General features: G+C 37.4%; 1 protein-coding gene across 6 annotated transcripts in view; it reads right to left on the minus strand.

The window, feature by feature from the left end:
• Positions 1 to 77: 77 nt before the first annotated feature.
• Positions 78 to 15,556, minus strand: part of LOC109104912 (FYVE, RhoGEF and PH domain-containing protein 4-like) — a 43,272-nt gene continuing 27,793 nt past the window's right edge. For 5 of the 6 annotated variants that reach the window (XM_042775512.1, XM_042775513.1, XM_042775514.1 and 2 more), the window contains 15 exons: positions 15,164 to 15,326; positions 10,941 to 11,349; positions 8,415 to 8,504; positions 8,131 to 8,276; positions 7,885 to 8,041; positions 6,757 to 6,895; positions 6,619 to 6,677; positions 6,289 to 6,435; positions 6,031 to 6,203; positions 5,864 to 5,894; positions 5,694 to 5,774; positions 5,334 to 5,468; positions 5,116 to 5,262; positions 3,706 to 3,846; positions 78 to 3,615 (listed from right to left, as the gene is read on the minus strand). In XM_042775512.1, the coding sequence (XP_042631446.1) occupies positions 3,364 to 3,615; positions 3,706 to 3,846; positions 5,116 to 5,262; positions 5,334 to 5,468; positions 5,694 to 5,774; positions 5,864 to 5,894; positions 6,031 to 6,203; positions 6,289 to 6,435; positions 6,619 to 6,677; positions 6,757 to 6,895; positions 7,885 to 8,041; positions 8,131 to 8,276; positions 8,415 to 8,504; positions 10,941 to 11,349; positions 15,164 to 15,326 (2,270 nt within the window). In that variant the 3' untranslated portion in view covers positions 78 to 3,363. Of the gene's footprint in view, positions 3,616 to 3,705; positions 3,847 to 5,115; positions 5,263 to 5,333; positions 5,469 to 5,693; positions 5,775 to 5,863; positions 5,895 to 6,030; positions 6,204 to 6,288; positions 6,436 to 6,618; positions 6,678 to 6,756; positions 6,896 to 7,884; positions 8,042 to 8,130; positions 8,277 to 8,414; positions 8,505 to 10,940; positions 11,350 to 12,720; positions 12,740 to 15,163; positions 15,327 to 15,556 lie in introns of those variants that run through there. The other variant, XM_042775516.1, reaches the window with a different exon arrangement.

Below are 15,556 nucleotides of genomic sequence, written 5' to 3' on the forward strand. Positions count from 1 at the left end.
GATGCTAAGTATAGTTGCTTGAGCAAATAAAGCAGTTTTTGTTTCTGGTGATAGTCAAGAGCGGAGGCGCAAAACCATTGCAGAATAATCTTGCTTTATTTTACAAGGTACACTTTATAGAAGGCCGTAAAGTGTGTCATCTTCAGTTTCATTTGTATGTATAAAATAGGGTCTGTCTCGGTTTTGAGAGCTGATGTAGCTTTACCGTGGAAGAGATTCAGACTACATTCAGCTTTCGAATGGCAACAATGAACACACATCCATGTTTTAATACAGAAACTCACGTTCAATATACCAACCTAGTTGCTTTCATAGTTTGCCTGTAAAAATGTGTGTGTAACTACATTTATAAAATGTCATAGGCACGTCCCATTCAGAAAATATGGACTGTGGAATCAACAACTGGACAATAATATGACTACAATTCTTTGCTGTGATATGTTTCAAGGTCAAGTAGCTTTAAAATTGTACATTGTTTCCACACAGCAGAGTTTCCCAGAAACATCAAACCAAATAGTGGTTTCTGTTCTTTTTAAATAATAAAAAAAAATTGCTTAAAATTGAGTGTGAAAGAAGGCCTGTAACGCACAATGTTGGTGTGATGAAAGTCAAGCCAAATTAATTCCCAGTAATGTTAGGAATATGCAGCTGTAGAAATAAATGGACATGCTTATTTCTTAAATACAAAGTGATGAATAAATGATCCAATCTACACAGAGACTGAAAATGTAATTGTGTGCTATGTAAAATCATGCATTTCTGCTATAAATTATTTTTAAATAATAAAATTATAATTACACTATTTAAAGAACATATACATTTCCCTGCTCCAGCGGGCCTTCTGAGTGTGATTGTGCTGCCCACAGTAGATACACAGAACAAAACCACCTCCATTAGTCAACTGACTGCCTACAAATAAAGGTCTATTACAGAAATCATCACACAAATTTGATCTACAACCAGTTATTCCACTAAATCCTTAATCTATTACCATGATTAGAGAGCTGATAATAAATCACACGCTGTCCATCTCTGATAATTCAATAGAAGTCTGGGGGTTGACTGCTGAGCTACTGACACCAAAGCCACAATTTTGTTCATGTTTGATCTGAATGTGCTTTTAAATGAGGGAAAGTGAAACAGCTTATAGTAAGTGAAACATTATTCACATGGTCTCGACTGCTGTTGTTCTGTTTCGGAAACTAATATGAGGTTCAGCAGACTTTTAAATCTGTCAAAAGATTGATATCGGATGTGCTGAGACACTACAAACCAGAAGGTGGCGTTGAAGCTCACTTAAAGGTGCTGTATGTAAGATTTTGACTCTACTTAAGCGTAAAAATACCATAATATGTTTGCAGATATTTAAGAAACATGCTAAGTTAACATACTTATCTGAAAAACAATGATACAGTTAGTTATTCTCCTTTAAAAATGTGTGTTTTGGGCATAGACTGTATAAAAACAGTTTCCGGGCCGGAATGTTCTGTGAAACCCCCCCTCTGCCAGTTTACCCAATTGTATCTCGGCAACCCGGGTTGCCAGTTGGCAGAGAGCACAGCGTATTTAATTTCGCTCATCATCAAGTGCGCTCGTTCCTGTTTGTGTCGTCAATCTGGCAACCTACGTGTGCATCAGTTCAAAGTAGAAGGTGCCAGGTGAAAAAACCCGCTCCAATATTTAGAATTTGGACTGCAATACCTAGTTCAACCACTCGGTGTTAATCCTACATACAGCACCTTTAAGTACATCCCACATGAGACATGTTCCTAGATCTGCATCCTTGTTGGTCCTGGACTGCCGCTAGTGGTTAGGATTGGTTAATACTGTCGTAGGAGGGTTGCAACGGTAGGATATTTTGGCGTCACGGTATACAGTATTTAAATATATTTTAGCTGCACATCAATTTTTCTTAAGTTAAAAATTATTCAAACTAATGCTGTAAACTAAACATGGAAACCCTCTCATTTGAAACATTAATATTAAAGAGTAAAATTAAGGACAGAGACTAAATGAATTTATAGGCTACTCACTCAAAACAAAATTTTATACAAACATTCAAATTGCACATAAGGTAGTTTTCAAAAAAACAAATAAATTATTATTAACAGGTTAAGGTCCTTCTAGCTAACTATCAAAATTTCCTGAGGTAAATGTAATGTAGTTGTTTCACTGACTTCTTTTCGTGGTCAAAACACTGATTGGGCGATTAAATTAGAGCTAATACATTCCAGGTAGTTTTTCTAAATCTTTCACCATGCCTTCTAATGTTCATTCACGGTTTTTTTATTTTTTTTAGTCTGCAAATACGTCTATAGGACGTTTCCTATCAGGTGTCAAATAGACATTTAGAAGATGTCTTTAAAGATGTTTAAGATTTATAATGCATGTAAAACTGACATCTTAAAGACATCTATCAGATGTTTGTACACAGCAAATGCTTTCCAGATGAAACAATCTTTAACAGACATCTCGCAGACGTACGTGTGCTATCTGGTTTAACGCGTGCTCCACTCTGCCGCTTACTACATAGGCAGATACAACGATTAAAAGACCGCCAAAACAGCATTTCTTATTTGGGTTTCCTGATAAAGTTGACAGAATTTGAAAGCTAAGACTTTGTTTCTTATCAGACAGGTCATTGTGCTACAAGTTTGGTGAAGCTCTATTCAGCCTCACATCTCTTTCACACTTCTGCATGTGTCGCGCATGTGCAGTTGAGATTCTCAGTCCAGTTGCATTTAAGCAAATCGACAATTTTAATACTATGATATACTGGTATACCGCTGCAACTCAACCTAGGATCAACAATGTTGACAACACACCATGTCTGCTGGCCATAATGAAGGAGCTTCTATTGCATGCAGAGCATTTTGCATCTGAATGCAATTTATATTTGCACTAAATTGCAATCTTGTCTTTTGAAAAGCGCTAATGTCCTGCATGTACAAATCATATATATTTTTTTTTATAATGGTGTCAACATCTGGATTTTTGCCTCAATATACTATACATACAACATGTACTGTAAATGTTCTGAATTGTACAATTTTTACATTAGGCTTAAAACAGTGCTGCGTCAGCTATAATATAGTGTGATGATGGAATAGCATGTCTGTTTTTCCATGTGTTCACATGTGCTCCGTTTGCATCCTTTGTGAGCTTCTAATCTGTCAGGTAAGGATGAAGCCGATATCCATGTGCTTTAAAGCCCTGTATTCTGGATGTGTTCAAATCCAAATGAATCTTTAGGACAACTGGACCAGCAGTGATGGCGCAGCAAGCGGGAGCTTCAACACTCTTCTTACCGACAGCATTGCCACGTCAGTACTAAAATCTTCAACAAGAGTTTGCTCTTTTTGCTCAGACGCCATTAGAGCTCGGCTCTTGGGTGATTTCCGTAGAATGGTTTTCTTCAGGTGATTTTGGTACCTCTCCTGTCACCGCCATACGGATCACTTTGAGCCAGCGCTGTTTCACATCCTCGCTCTCTGCTGCAAAGCTGTGGACTGATTTCGACTGAGACAGTCTGAAGCTCGCGGGAGGGTCGGTGGGTCTTGCGCTGTCCTCCACCTGGTAGCCAAGCAGAGGAATCGTGGACTGGGCCTTGACATCCTGTGAGGACAGTAAATCTTTGTTTAGTAAAGGGAAGTGCTGTGCAGGAACAGAAATAAGACAGTTCAGTTTGAAAAAAAGTGCACTGACCTGAGGTGCTCTGTACAAGTAGAGAACTAGAGCTTCTTTTTGAGGAATGACACACCAGACTTTCTGCCAGGGCTTGTTCTTCTCGCAGTACTGCAGGAAGCCACACATGATACTGTTGCCCGAGAACTGACCAGCTTCAATCTGTGAGGAGAAGGAAGTGAAGTTTAGCACAGTAGTATAAATGCTTCATCACTCCTGTATGAGATGGCAGCGTGAATTTCATGAAGCCTGTCAAGCCTGTCCGGGTCATATTTCACTTCAACATGAAAAGAAATTCTTTTCCCAAAGAATCCTAAGGATATACATGTATATATGTGTGTGTGTGTGTGTGTGTGTGTGTATTTACAATGTATCTTCATTATATATTGGTTTTGTTATAATTATCTTACTTATGATTCATTTACAATTCCAATATTCAGATAAAAATTAAAAACTAAATAGTAAAACATGCAGACACATTCCAGAAATGAGAAAAAAAAAGAGAATAATATGCTTAAATAAACATGGAAAAAAAAAAATGGTCCAAGCATTGCCCTAATTTATACTATAGAGTAAAAATTGTAAATACTGTAAAGTATGTATGCTTCATTAAAGTATTTGTTAAACTGCTTATTTCAATAATCAAATATCTAATCAAATAATATTGTAATGACAATCATCCTGTTAATAACAAATAACAATGACAAAACTAAAATATATGGATTCAATAACAAGGCTTCATTTAATTTATGGAAAATGTAATTTACTATTTTTATTGTAATTGTGATGTGAAATATGAATCTGACATTCACTGAAAGTGAATAATAATTAAAAAAAAAAAGCCAAAGAACAGGGTAAGTTTCAGTTTTTCAGTAATTATGATAAGTAAGAGCATTTCATCAAGAGTCAGTTTGCTTCCATGATACACAAAGTGACAATTTAGAACAGGGAACAAGCAAAACTATTACTTCACAAATGTATTTAAATTTTTTGTAAAAAAGCTTTGTTGCTTTGCTCTCCCTTCTAAAGTGTTACCAAACCAGAACATTAAAACATAAAGGGTACCAATGGTAACACTTTATAATAAACCTTATTAATAATATTAAGCTAAACAGATCATGAATTCATGTACATTTGTTAAAAATGAAACATTCAAATATTTATGAATATACATCAATTGCCGATCTGTTCAGCAGTACTGAATGTTTGTTAATGACTGGTTACTGCAAGTTATTATAAAGTGTTACCGACCGATCTTACCGCTGATGAATTCACCACAACAGTTCGTGGACGTCGCATTTTCTTCCGTAACTGTATATATGTATATATATAAAGGTTATATGATGTCCTGTTTACTGACAGTACAGCGTGTGGTAATTGATACATTACAGAATGCAGTTCTAACCTCAGGTCACATGATCCTGAACTCACCTCTAGAATGCCCTTCTTCTTGCCCTCCCTCTCCTCACTGTCTATATGGCCTGTCAGGATGCAGAAACAGTCTTTGCACACCTTGCTCATCTTATTCCCATCATATTCCAGAGTGGCTTTGTACTCTGAACACTTCCAGCAGACCACCTGAATGAAACAGACATTTCAGCACATGAAAAGCGATTTCAAACAAATGTTTTTGGTTTGCTGCCGCTTACGTATCCACAGGCCCGACAGTGATGTCTCCTGCGTGTGATGGCGTTAAAGGGCTCTTTGCACTTCATGCACATGGTCACCTCATTGTCTCGGATCCAACGAGGGGCTCTTTTACCCAGCTCTGATATCTTAAGTTCCTACACAGAAATATAGACATGATATGATAAAAACATATACAAACAAACATAATTAAATATTTAATTGTTTTAACTTATTTAATCATTTTAATTTAATTATTAATTTGAACAATTTAAATAACTGAATATTTGTCATTTAATTGTTCATTTCAATAATATTTAAAAAATATTGTCTCTTAGAACATAGTCCAGGTGAATATTACACTTCTACGAACACATACTGACCGCTATCTCCTCCACATCTTTGGAAGCTGACTTAAAGGTCTCATTTTTCTGGAGAGAGATGTGTATTGTTTCCTGGAATGCCTAAAACACAAATGAAGCCAATTTTAAAAATGGACTTCCAGTGACTTGATAATAATCAGCAAGTAACAGCTGATATTGCATTTTTTTACCTTTATCCAGCTTTCTTTATCCTGTTCAGAGCTGTAATAAGGCAACAATTAAAACTATTTACCCTAAGGCAACCATTAAATACAACCTATATTGAATGATATACAGTATGCATCATAAACGGCGGCACTTTTAGAAAGATGGCAAGCACAGATGGTCCGCTCTGTACCTGGCCTGCAGCTCCAGTGTCCGTTCCTTTCCGGAAACCTGAAAGGTGTGAGGATAATCCTCATTGTACGTCTCCATCACCTTCATGCCTTCAATCCCGATACGTGTGCGAACCGTAAACTTCTGTCCCACCAAGCTAAACTTGGGAACGCAGTACAGTAGCATGTTGTTGAACTGTGGGAAAAAGAGTTTTAAGATAATACATGGCCAAATGCTACTGTACTTGTCAATGTATTGCTATACAGTTACTTGTCCATACCAGGAAGAGATATCTGTCCATGGCTGAAGTGTTTCTAGCTGCCAGTTTTAGAATATGACCTTCCTTTATTAACTCATTTGAGGGGTTCACAATGTCCTCTTCCTCTCCCAGCATCTCATAAATCTCCAGCAATTTCTTAAGGTTTTCCTGAGAGACAGAAGACAGTATAAAGAGAAAGACCACAAAACAATCTTAAATATCCATTTTTTGAAGATGTTATTGAAAGAAGAGTCAGAGTTATTGAGTAAGTGACTGAACTGTATCTTTTAGAAAAGGAATTGTTAGACGTAATCTAGAGATTCAGTTGTACAGCAGAGGAAAAACACTCACTGTTTTCCTAATGGCGGTGTTGGAATGAGTGGCAGCCATGGCGATAATCTCTAAAGACTCTGCAAAGACAAGGATTTTACATTTAGGAAAGGTCATGTTTTAATTCTGGTTTGGGAATCTGCTCACTCTTGAACTCACTTTCAGCATCCCGCTGGTCTATGTGATCCTGAGGAAGTTTCTTCAGATAGTCTTTGAGCAGCATCTCGTATCGTGGCACTCTCTGAACAGGCTCCAACATGTGGTGCTGCAGCGACAGACTGCCACATGCTTCTTGACGCTAAGCACACAAACATACACACATAAATCTACAAACACTAAAGAAGGCAAAAACAAACAGATATATCCAGAAAGAGTAAAGCAATAAATGCCAGACTGATTAAAGGGATACTCCACCCCAAAATGAACATTTTGTCATTAATCACTTACCCCCATGTTGTTCCAAACCTGCAAAAGCTTCATTCGTCTTCCGAACACAATTTAAGATATTTTGGATGAAAACCGGGAGGCCTGTGATTGTCCCATTGACTGGCAAGTAAATAACAGTGTCAAGGTCCATAAAAGGTATGAAAGTCATTGTCAGAATACTCCATCTGCCGTCAGATTATGCCATCTTCCGAGCCACAAGGATGCTCTGTTTGTATGTGTATTTAGCTTTGATTTGAAAGAAAACAGAGCATCCTTGTGGCTCGGATGATACAGAAGAGCATACACAGCATACGGTGATATGGAGAGACACAGAGGAGACTGTTTACAAAGGAATTATTTAATAAAGTCGCTATTTTTGTTTTCTTTGCTTCCAAAAAGTGTCCTCGTTGCTTCATATAACCCAGATTGCATGTCTGATGGCAGATGGAGTATTCTGACGATGACTTTCATACCTTTTATGGCCCTTGACACTGTTATTTACTTGGCAGTCTATGGGACAGTCACAGGCCTCTAGGTTTTCATCCAAAATATCTTAAATTGTGTTCTGAAGACGAACAAAGCTTTTACAGGTTTGGAACGACATGGGGTAAGTGATTAATGACAAAATGTTCATTTTGGGGTGGAGTATCCCTTTAAATCAGATGTAATTTGGCTATTTTGAAATTATCTGTGGTAGTTCTCCCTTAAATCAGTATTGAAATCTACCAACATCCTTGTTAATTAATAATAAAAATGTTCTGTTTTTTTTTTTTTTATTTAGAGTTTTAAAAATATATATTTTTAAATCTGGCTATTGAAAGTAATAAACTGCAGTTTAAGACTATATACATCAATGATCACCTGGATTTCCAGAATGATGGCTTTAAATGGAGGCGATCGATCTGTCCATTGCTTCAGCAGATCCATAGCATGATCAAAGTTCTTCACATATTCAGCGTACATTTTTAGAAAGGGAGTGAGTTTCTGTAGGATGTCCCCAATGCGAGGTGTTGCCGTCCTGGAGGAAAAATCTCAGAGCATTAAGACAATATTCCTACTGATTAAACCCAAAACAATGTCTGCGAAGAGAGAGTGGGAATGTCTTACCATTCTCCCATGCGTTTTTCCAGGTCAGGCAGAAGAAACTGGCTGTGGAAGGTATGAATGGAAGAGATGTTGGAAAATATGTTTTTCACCACATCCATGGGGAACGTGTCTTTTCTGGCTTCTTCTATCAGCTTGGCATAAAACACCTGCAGAGCCAGAATTAGATGATGTATGATCTACTATCTTTAACTGAACAGTACTGGTTTCAAACTCAGGGTCTCGCAAGAGTTTGGTCAGTCTATAAAAAAAGCAAAAAAAGTATGCATACCCATATGAGCACTTACCTTATCTAGCAAGTTGAGTCGTGCAACATAAGCCTTCTCTGTCTGCAGAAGTTCATTTGCTATCTTGTAGAGTTTCTGCTCATTGGTTTCCTAAACAAAAGTTGTTGAATATGAACATTGAATACTTTATCGGATGCAAATCAACATATTTAAAAAAAAACATTTTTTATATCTTTGTCTGTCTCTTTGGCCTGACGTTTCATGAAAATGTTGATGTTTAAAGATCTATAATGGTTAATAATGTCATATTTAACACAGACATTAAAAAAAAAACCAAACAACTATATTGTGCATAAAATATCTACAAAAATTACAAACAGTATAAATAAAAGCATTACTACAAACAGTAATATGATTTATTTTGTTCAAATAGCATAAATAATGATCTCTTAGCAAAATATAACTTCTAATTTTTTCCTTATATTTTTTGGGGAGGAATATAACCTCTATTCACCCTTTAAAGTGAAAAATGGAAAATGAAAAGTTCATTTTACTTCACAAAAGTTTGCTTTCAAACTTTTCTTCCCTTGGCAGCTCTTCTTGAGGCATTACAAATAATTCAGATAGTCTAAAATTCTGAGCTTTGGGCTCGTTTTAACTTAAATTATACTAGATATTGTTGTTGGATTATGCTGAGAGGGAACTAACACTTCAGATGTTCTTTGGTGTGACACCCAGCTCAGCACAGCAGTTCACATGGCTGAAGGGAAACAGAGCTCTGAACGTAAGGGTCAAGGGCAAAGCCAATTCAGAGGTTGACTCCCACTCCACCTACATTCCTCACCTTGCCATAACATTTTCTCCCTTCTTTCTCTCTATCACACCCATACACAAATGAAAATCCACTGGCATGCACACGCTGTACACGCTGAGGTCTGTTAAAGGAACTTCCTGATGTACACTGCCCACAAACAGTGCTGCTATCTGCCTGTCAGCACTTTGAAGACACACAGTCTATCTTCTTATCAGAATCTACAACCTCAGCTCACATGAATGACCTTTGAACTATTTTGGGGACACCCTCCAACACTTAGCTGATGAAAGAAACCAAGCTAACTTCCAATACATCCAGCCTTTGGCATAGCTGACTGCAATTCAAAAGAAGCTCATTGTTGAAACGTACTTCAGAGGACAGGAAATGAAAGGATGGCTAAAAGGAAACAAGTTAAGCCAATCAAAGAGGAACTGGTGTGGGCAGAGGATGGATGGTCTGTATTCTTGAAGCTTCACACATGTTCACATTCACAGAAAATCGGTCATACATTTTATTAAAGAACATTTTAATTTAATTTAAATGTAACACCATTAAAATAATTGATAAATGATAAAATAACTCAAATGGAAGTATGTAAGTTATGTAGTGACCAAAAAAAAAGCTAACCATATCATCTAGTTCAGGGGTCAGCAACCTGTGGCACATGTGCCAACATCGGCACACAGAGGGATAATCACTGGCATGCAAGATTTAGGGACAACTGCATTCCCACATACATTTTGAGGTAATCATTCCTCATAGTCACACACCCTGTTAGGAGCCATAAAAACTATGTGTGAGAATTAACCTGCACTAGTCTACAGATGTGCGTGGCTCCGGCAAACCATTTGCGCAAGCGCTGCGCATTCAAGGCGCTTCAGATCAATGCTGCGCCGTACTTTCGCAGAGGTTAAGTCCATTTAGCTGCAGTCACACTACTCAATTGGGGACATGACAGTTTATAGTTTATTCTGCATTTTTGTTGCTCTTAGCAATAAAAAAAATTACCGCTATAAATGCTGGTTATTTTGAAGTTGGTATATTCCACACACAAATCACAATGACGTGTTGTGTGAACAACAACATTCACATACAATGTGTTCAGTAGGGCCACACTGAAAATCTGTTATTCAAAGTGTCATTTAAACATTTAAATAAGCTAATTTTGAAAAGTTTAAAAAACAATTTATAAAAAATGTTTCCGAAATATTTAAGATTCTGCATTAAGATTCTGAGCTGTTTGGAGGGCACAGTGGTTAACCAGAAAAATGGCACTTCATGCCCAAAAGTTTGCACACCCCAGGTCTAGTGGAAGGATGCCATTAAATACAATTAATTTGCTTGATAAAAATATATATTTAATTCATACTGGCAATATATAGCAGCTATTTTCACCCTTTAGCTGTGACTACACTCTTTGAGTGCGTAAGTGTACCATAATGACAGATTTTTTCATCAGACTAAGCCTACCTAGAAATCTATGAGATTTCAAAAACAAAACTGAAAGTGTTAATCCATCTGCAATGTTTTCTTCAGAGGAAATGAAGACCTGGCCTGTAAGTCTATGGGAGGTTAAAGAAAACAACAACAAAAAAAAGTCTCTAATGTGAACGTCAGCATGTAAATCTGGCAGACGGGATAGCACATTGAGGTGTCAAATAACTGTGTGTCAGTGTCACTGCTGACTCCATTAATACACTCACACTCACACAGACAGACAACATCGGAGCGGATCTTTGCAGAATACGACAAAATTTCCTCTCACATCTTACCTTCTGTTCTGGGATGCTGTTCATTACAACGTCATCCTGCTCCGGCTCTTTCTTCTCCTCCTCAGCCTGTTCTATGTGAGTGTGAGGCGGGTCTACACAGTCCTCGTCCATAATTTCCTTCTTAGCCTCATCGCTGGCATCTCCATTCAGCAGTCCCTGGCTGTCTATCCCCTCGACCGGAACGGTGTCCTGCGTAATTCCGTCCATGTCCTGATTCCAGTCCTGTTCTCTGTTCTTTTGGTTTAGAACCCCATTGGGGGGTTTGACAGCATGATGTTCGCTGTTCACAGCAGAGCTGGTGTCTGTGGGCTGCTCCGTCTGTCTCTGGTAGTTTTTGTGAGCCGGGCTGCAGTTGGGAGATCTGCTGACCTGCTTCAGAGGAGCGCCCTCCCTCCGACTGTCTATGTGACTGTGAGCAAGAGAGAGAGACAGAGAGAGTAGAGGAAGGTCACCTTCTTCAGAGTCAAAGAACTTTTACCACTAACAGAGTTGGTGAACAGAAAGAGAAAGATGCAGAGAAGCAGAGAAAGACGTGTCGTTTGTGTGAATGTGATGCTATTAAACAAAGTGTTGAACAAACTTCCTGTGTCTTGTGGGGCGGCAATGTGTGTGCTTGCAGGGGATGTGTGAATGTGCTGGTCATGGGAGGAGTGGAGGAAAAGAGGAGGATGGGAGGAACAGGGAGGGTGAGGAGAGGTAGAATGCGGCTGCAGAGTATCCCATGAGACACGGCTGCCCTACTTCAGAATACATGCCAACATGCAAGAACACACATTTACACACTCAAGAGAGTGAGACAGTCTTTCAGGAACAGTGGGAGCAAACTATAAAATATGCAAGCGATCATATACAGTCCATCCAGACAGTCTGGTCATTTTTTTATCACCCTAAAGGGGTTTATTTTGTGATAATGACCGGATGACTGCACAGGATCCCACTTATTACATGGCTGCTTACTAAGTAAATAAATGGACATGAAATATTGATTTGAGCTGAAATTATTTTACTATGAGACATCAAGATGAGCCACTTTGTTCAGAAAAAATATTTTATATATTTTTATGCAAAAATACAACTTTTAATTTTATTAATCTATTAATAAATGTCAAAATTAACATTAAGAATAAAAAATGCTTCAGAATGATTTTAATTGTTAGTTCACGTTAACGAATGTAATTAACCATGTAATTAACAAATGTAAACAAATGCCTCATTGTTACTTCTGGCTCAAAATGATATTGCATGTCACATATACCAATCAAAATCAAGCATTCCAGAGTGCCGTGTAATAAGAATACTTTTTTGACTGATGAACAATAAATAAAAGAGATGCACAAAATAGAAAGTGTGACAATACCAATGATAAATATTTTTAAACAGCATTCAATTGTAAAGCCCAATTTTAGCTTATTGCTTCTGTAAAAGCATTTTACGTGTAAAATCAGGCATTAGAATATTATAATAATTATGAATAATTATTTAGCTTAAAATATGATATAGAAAAAAATTGGGGAAAAAAATCAATCTTTGCTTCTTATTCAGACCAATACTGAATGAAAAATAAAAAAATTATAATATTGGCGATATGGTCACTGATATATTGTGCATCACTGATATATTGTGCATAATCATCAAAACTCCACATAAGTAAACTCTAAAAACATGACCCATTCATAACTTCACACAAGCGTGCATAAACCGAACAAAATTAAGCCACAATATAAGGCTTTGTGGTTCATGCACACACACACACACACACACACACAGAGATATCCTGCACCTCCAGCTGTTTCCCTGTCTACGGCCCACCTGCCCTCTAGATCAGATAGCGTTTCCTGTGAGATAGAGAATGGAGATATGGATCTGAGGGTACAGAGCACCAAAGTGAACACTCCAGATTATAGACTGCTATTAATATGCCGTTGAGCTCTGGACCACTGAGATGGATTAATATGTGCTATCTAATATTTTGTTGAGTGCATGACTCAAAACATTTCAAATCTGTCCCGTGCAAAGAACAAAAGCTAAGTCTTTGTAATCTGGTATGATGAAATGCAATTACAAAAAGGCATTTCTGGAAAACAAAATTAAACTATCAAGTGAAACCACACAAGTAGGGTGGTATGGATTTCATTGTTTTTTCCCATGAGGTTGTAAACCAACCCCCTGCAGTTGTCTGAGGTCACAGCTCTTCGGTCAGCATTTATAAGTATTTGGCCCAGGCCAGACAGCTGCAGGAGTTATCAGACCCCGGTTTACCCCATCAACCCGAGCGCTCTCCCTTAGCTCCAGAGCTTACAGGATGAATTCCTGCACAGATTCTGACCCACACACAACACAATGGCACTAGACCAGCAGGCAAAACAGGATAAGGGCTCGCAGGGGTTTATTTGAGAGGAACTGAGGTTAATGGTCAATCTATTTTTTTACGGTGGCCATATGATTTCATGTGAACTACACCGATGCTGAGCTACAGATTTATAGCAGATGAAGTTAATGAGTATTATGCAGAAAAACAAATGCTTTACACTGAATTCATCATGGTTAAGGGGAGTTATTAGTGTTTAAACCCATAAAAAAAACAGTAATACACTGCCTCAAGAGGCTTATTTCATAAAACAGCAGCAAAAGCAATGTGATAGAAGACACCATTGTTAAATAAATAATTAAATGCATTCATAATTAATCACAAAAAAAAAAAAAAAAACATTTTTGCCAATAATATAGTATACTGGGAATTTCATGTTACTTTAAGAGAATCATTGTGCCTGATGAAGACCTGAAGGTCGAAACGTTGCTTGATTAAATTCTTCTGGAGCATTAATTTTCAGTGTGCAGACTTCACACTTCTTTATTTGACTTTAAGAGACTTTCACAATTGTTTTGCTACAGAATATTTACATACAGTCATGCCTTGAATTTCGAAAGCACTGTACGCTTTAAAAACATAAGCTACATAACTACTACAAGGATGTGGGTTTATGTGCTTGACAAATAAGACAAGCACTGAATATTTAGCAACTTGTTAGCGACCTATGTTTTTAAATAATTCAATCATTTCTAAATTCATGACAGTGTGTAATTTATGTTTTAGAACACAATGTGAAAGTCTCTTCACATAATGGGAACCAGAGATCTTATTTTACTCTTAAAACCCATTAGAAATTCCAGAGGGAGGCCTTGGTGAATTAGCCTTCCAGGCTGGCCTACAAATGACTGAACAGCTCTGTTGGCAGCAGTAAAACATACTGTAGAGTAAGGCATGAGCCATGAAAAAGTCTAAATCATTTCACTTTCTTGAATTGCTCTTTAAGAACTTTCAATATGGTTGTGCCCGAGCTAACAGTGAAGAAACAATGGCTAGACATATATTGATAAATCAGTCTTACCTCCTGTGTTAAAATTTTATCACACACAACAGTAAATGTCTCATACAAAACCAGTTCTTTGCACAATGCTTGAGAAACACTGAATAGAACGTTAAAGTAAAACTAGCTTCTGCTTTTTGATCTTCCTGTGTAATGTCAGGAAAGACATTTCCTTACTGTAATTTAAACACATTACACAGCTAACGCTGATTTCAAAATATTTCCCTCTATATATCGTACAAAATTAATACTTTTATTTATATATATTTACTTTTATATATACTTAGGATGCACTAAATTGATCATAAGAGACAGTAAAGACATTTATAATGCAGCAAGAGATTTTCTGTCATAAATGCTGTTCTTCTGAGCTTTCTATTCAAGAATGCTGAAAAAAAAGCATCACGGTTTCCAAACAAATGTTTTTAACATTAATAATAAGCAACGTTTCTTGAGCATCAAAGAAATTCAGCTTTGCATCACAGGAATAACTTATTTTTAAATACATAAAAACAGTTACTTTAAATTGCAATAATATTTTTGATTAAATAAATGCAGCCTTGGTGAGACATCTTTCAAAAACATTTTAAAAATTCTTACTGACCCAAACTTTTGAAGAGTAGTGTGTACTAATGAGAAATTAACACTATAATCAAACTTCCTTAACTGTAAACTACAGTAAGGGTAGAATACATGAATATATGTCTGATCATCAACCAAACGTGTTTGTCCAAAGCGACTAGAAGGTATACCTTTGCAAAAGCAAACAAGATCAATGAGCTTATGTCAGAGTATGTCAGTATATACATATCAATGATCAGAGGAAAGAGAGGTAGATATTGATCCCAAGTTTACCTGTTCTCCTCAAAGTGACTGATGAGGTTGGACACTAGGCCCCTGCCTTTTGCTCCTCCTACTCCTCCCCCCTCCATGCTGGGATTGATGGGTGATGTTCCAGCAGCCAGAGGAAAGGAGACTTCCGTCACCGGACTCTGAAGGTGTGCTGGCTTAGGAGGCACTGCAGGAAAAGTCACAAAGAGGATGCAGATTATGTTTAAATGCTAATGTAACAAACCGATATTTACTGATTACACACGGTCCAAGAATATCATTACATGACCAGGGTGAGTGGAATCAGGCTCCACAATCTCCACGTCATGTCACTAGAGTGGCATAAGCAGCATGAACTTACAGGGACGAGTGCCCTGGATCACGTGAAGTTAAATGTCTTGCTTAAAGGCAAACTGG

The sequence above is a fragment of the Cyprinus carpio genome, chromosome A18 (assembly GCF_018340385.1).
Source record: "Cyprinus carpio isolate SPL01 chromosome A18, ASM1834038v1, whole genome shotgun sequence".
Lineage (NCBI taxonomy): Eukaryota > Metazoa > Chordata > Actinopteri > Cypriniformes > Cyprinidae > Cyprinus > Cyprinus carpio.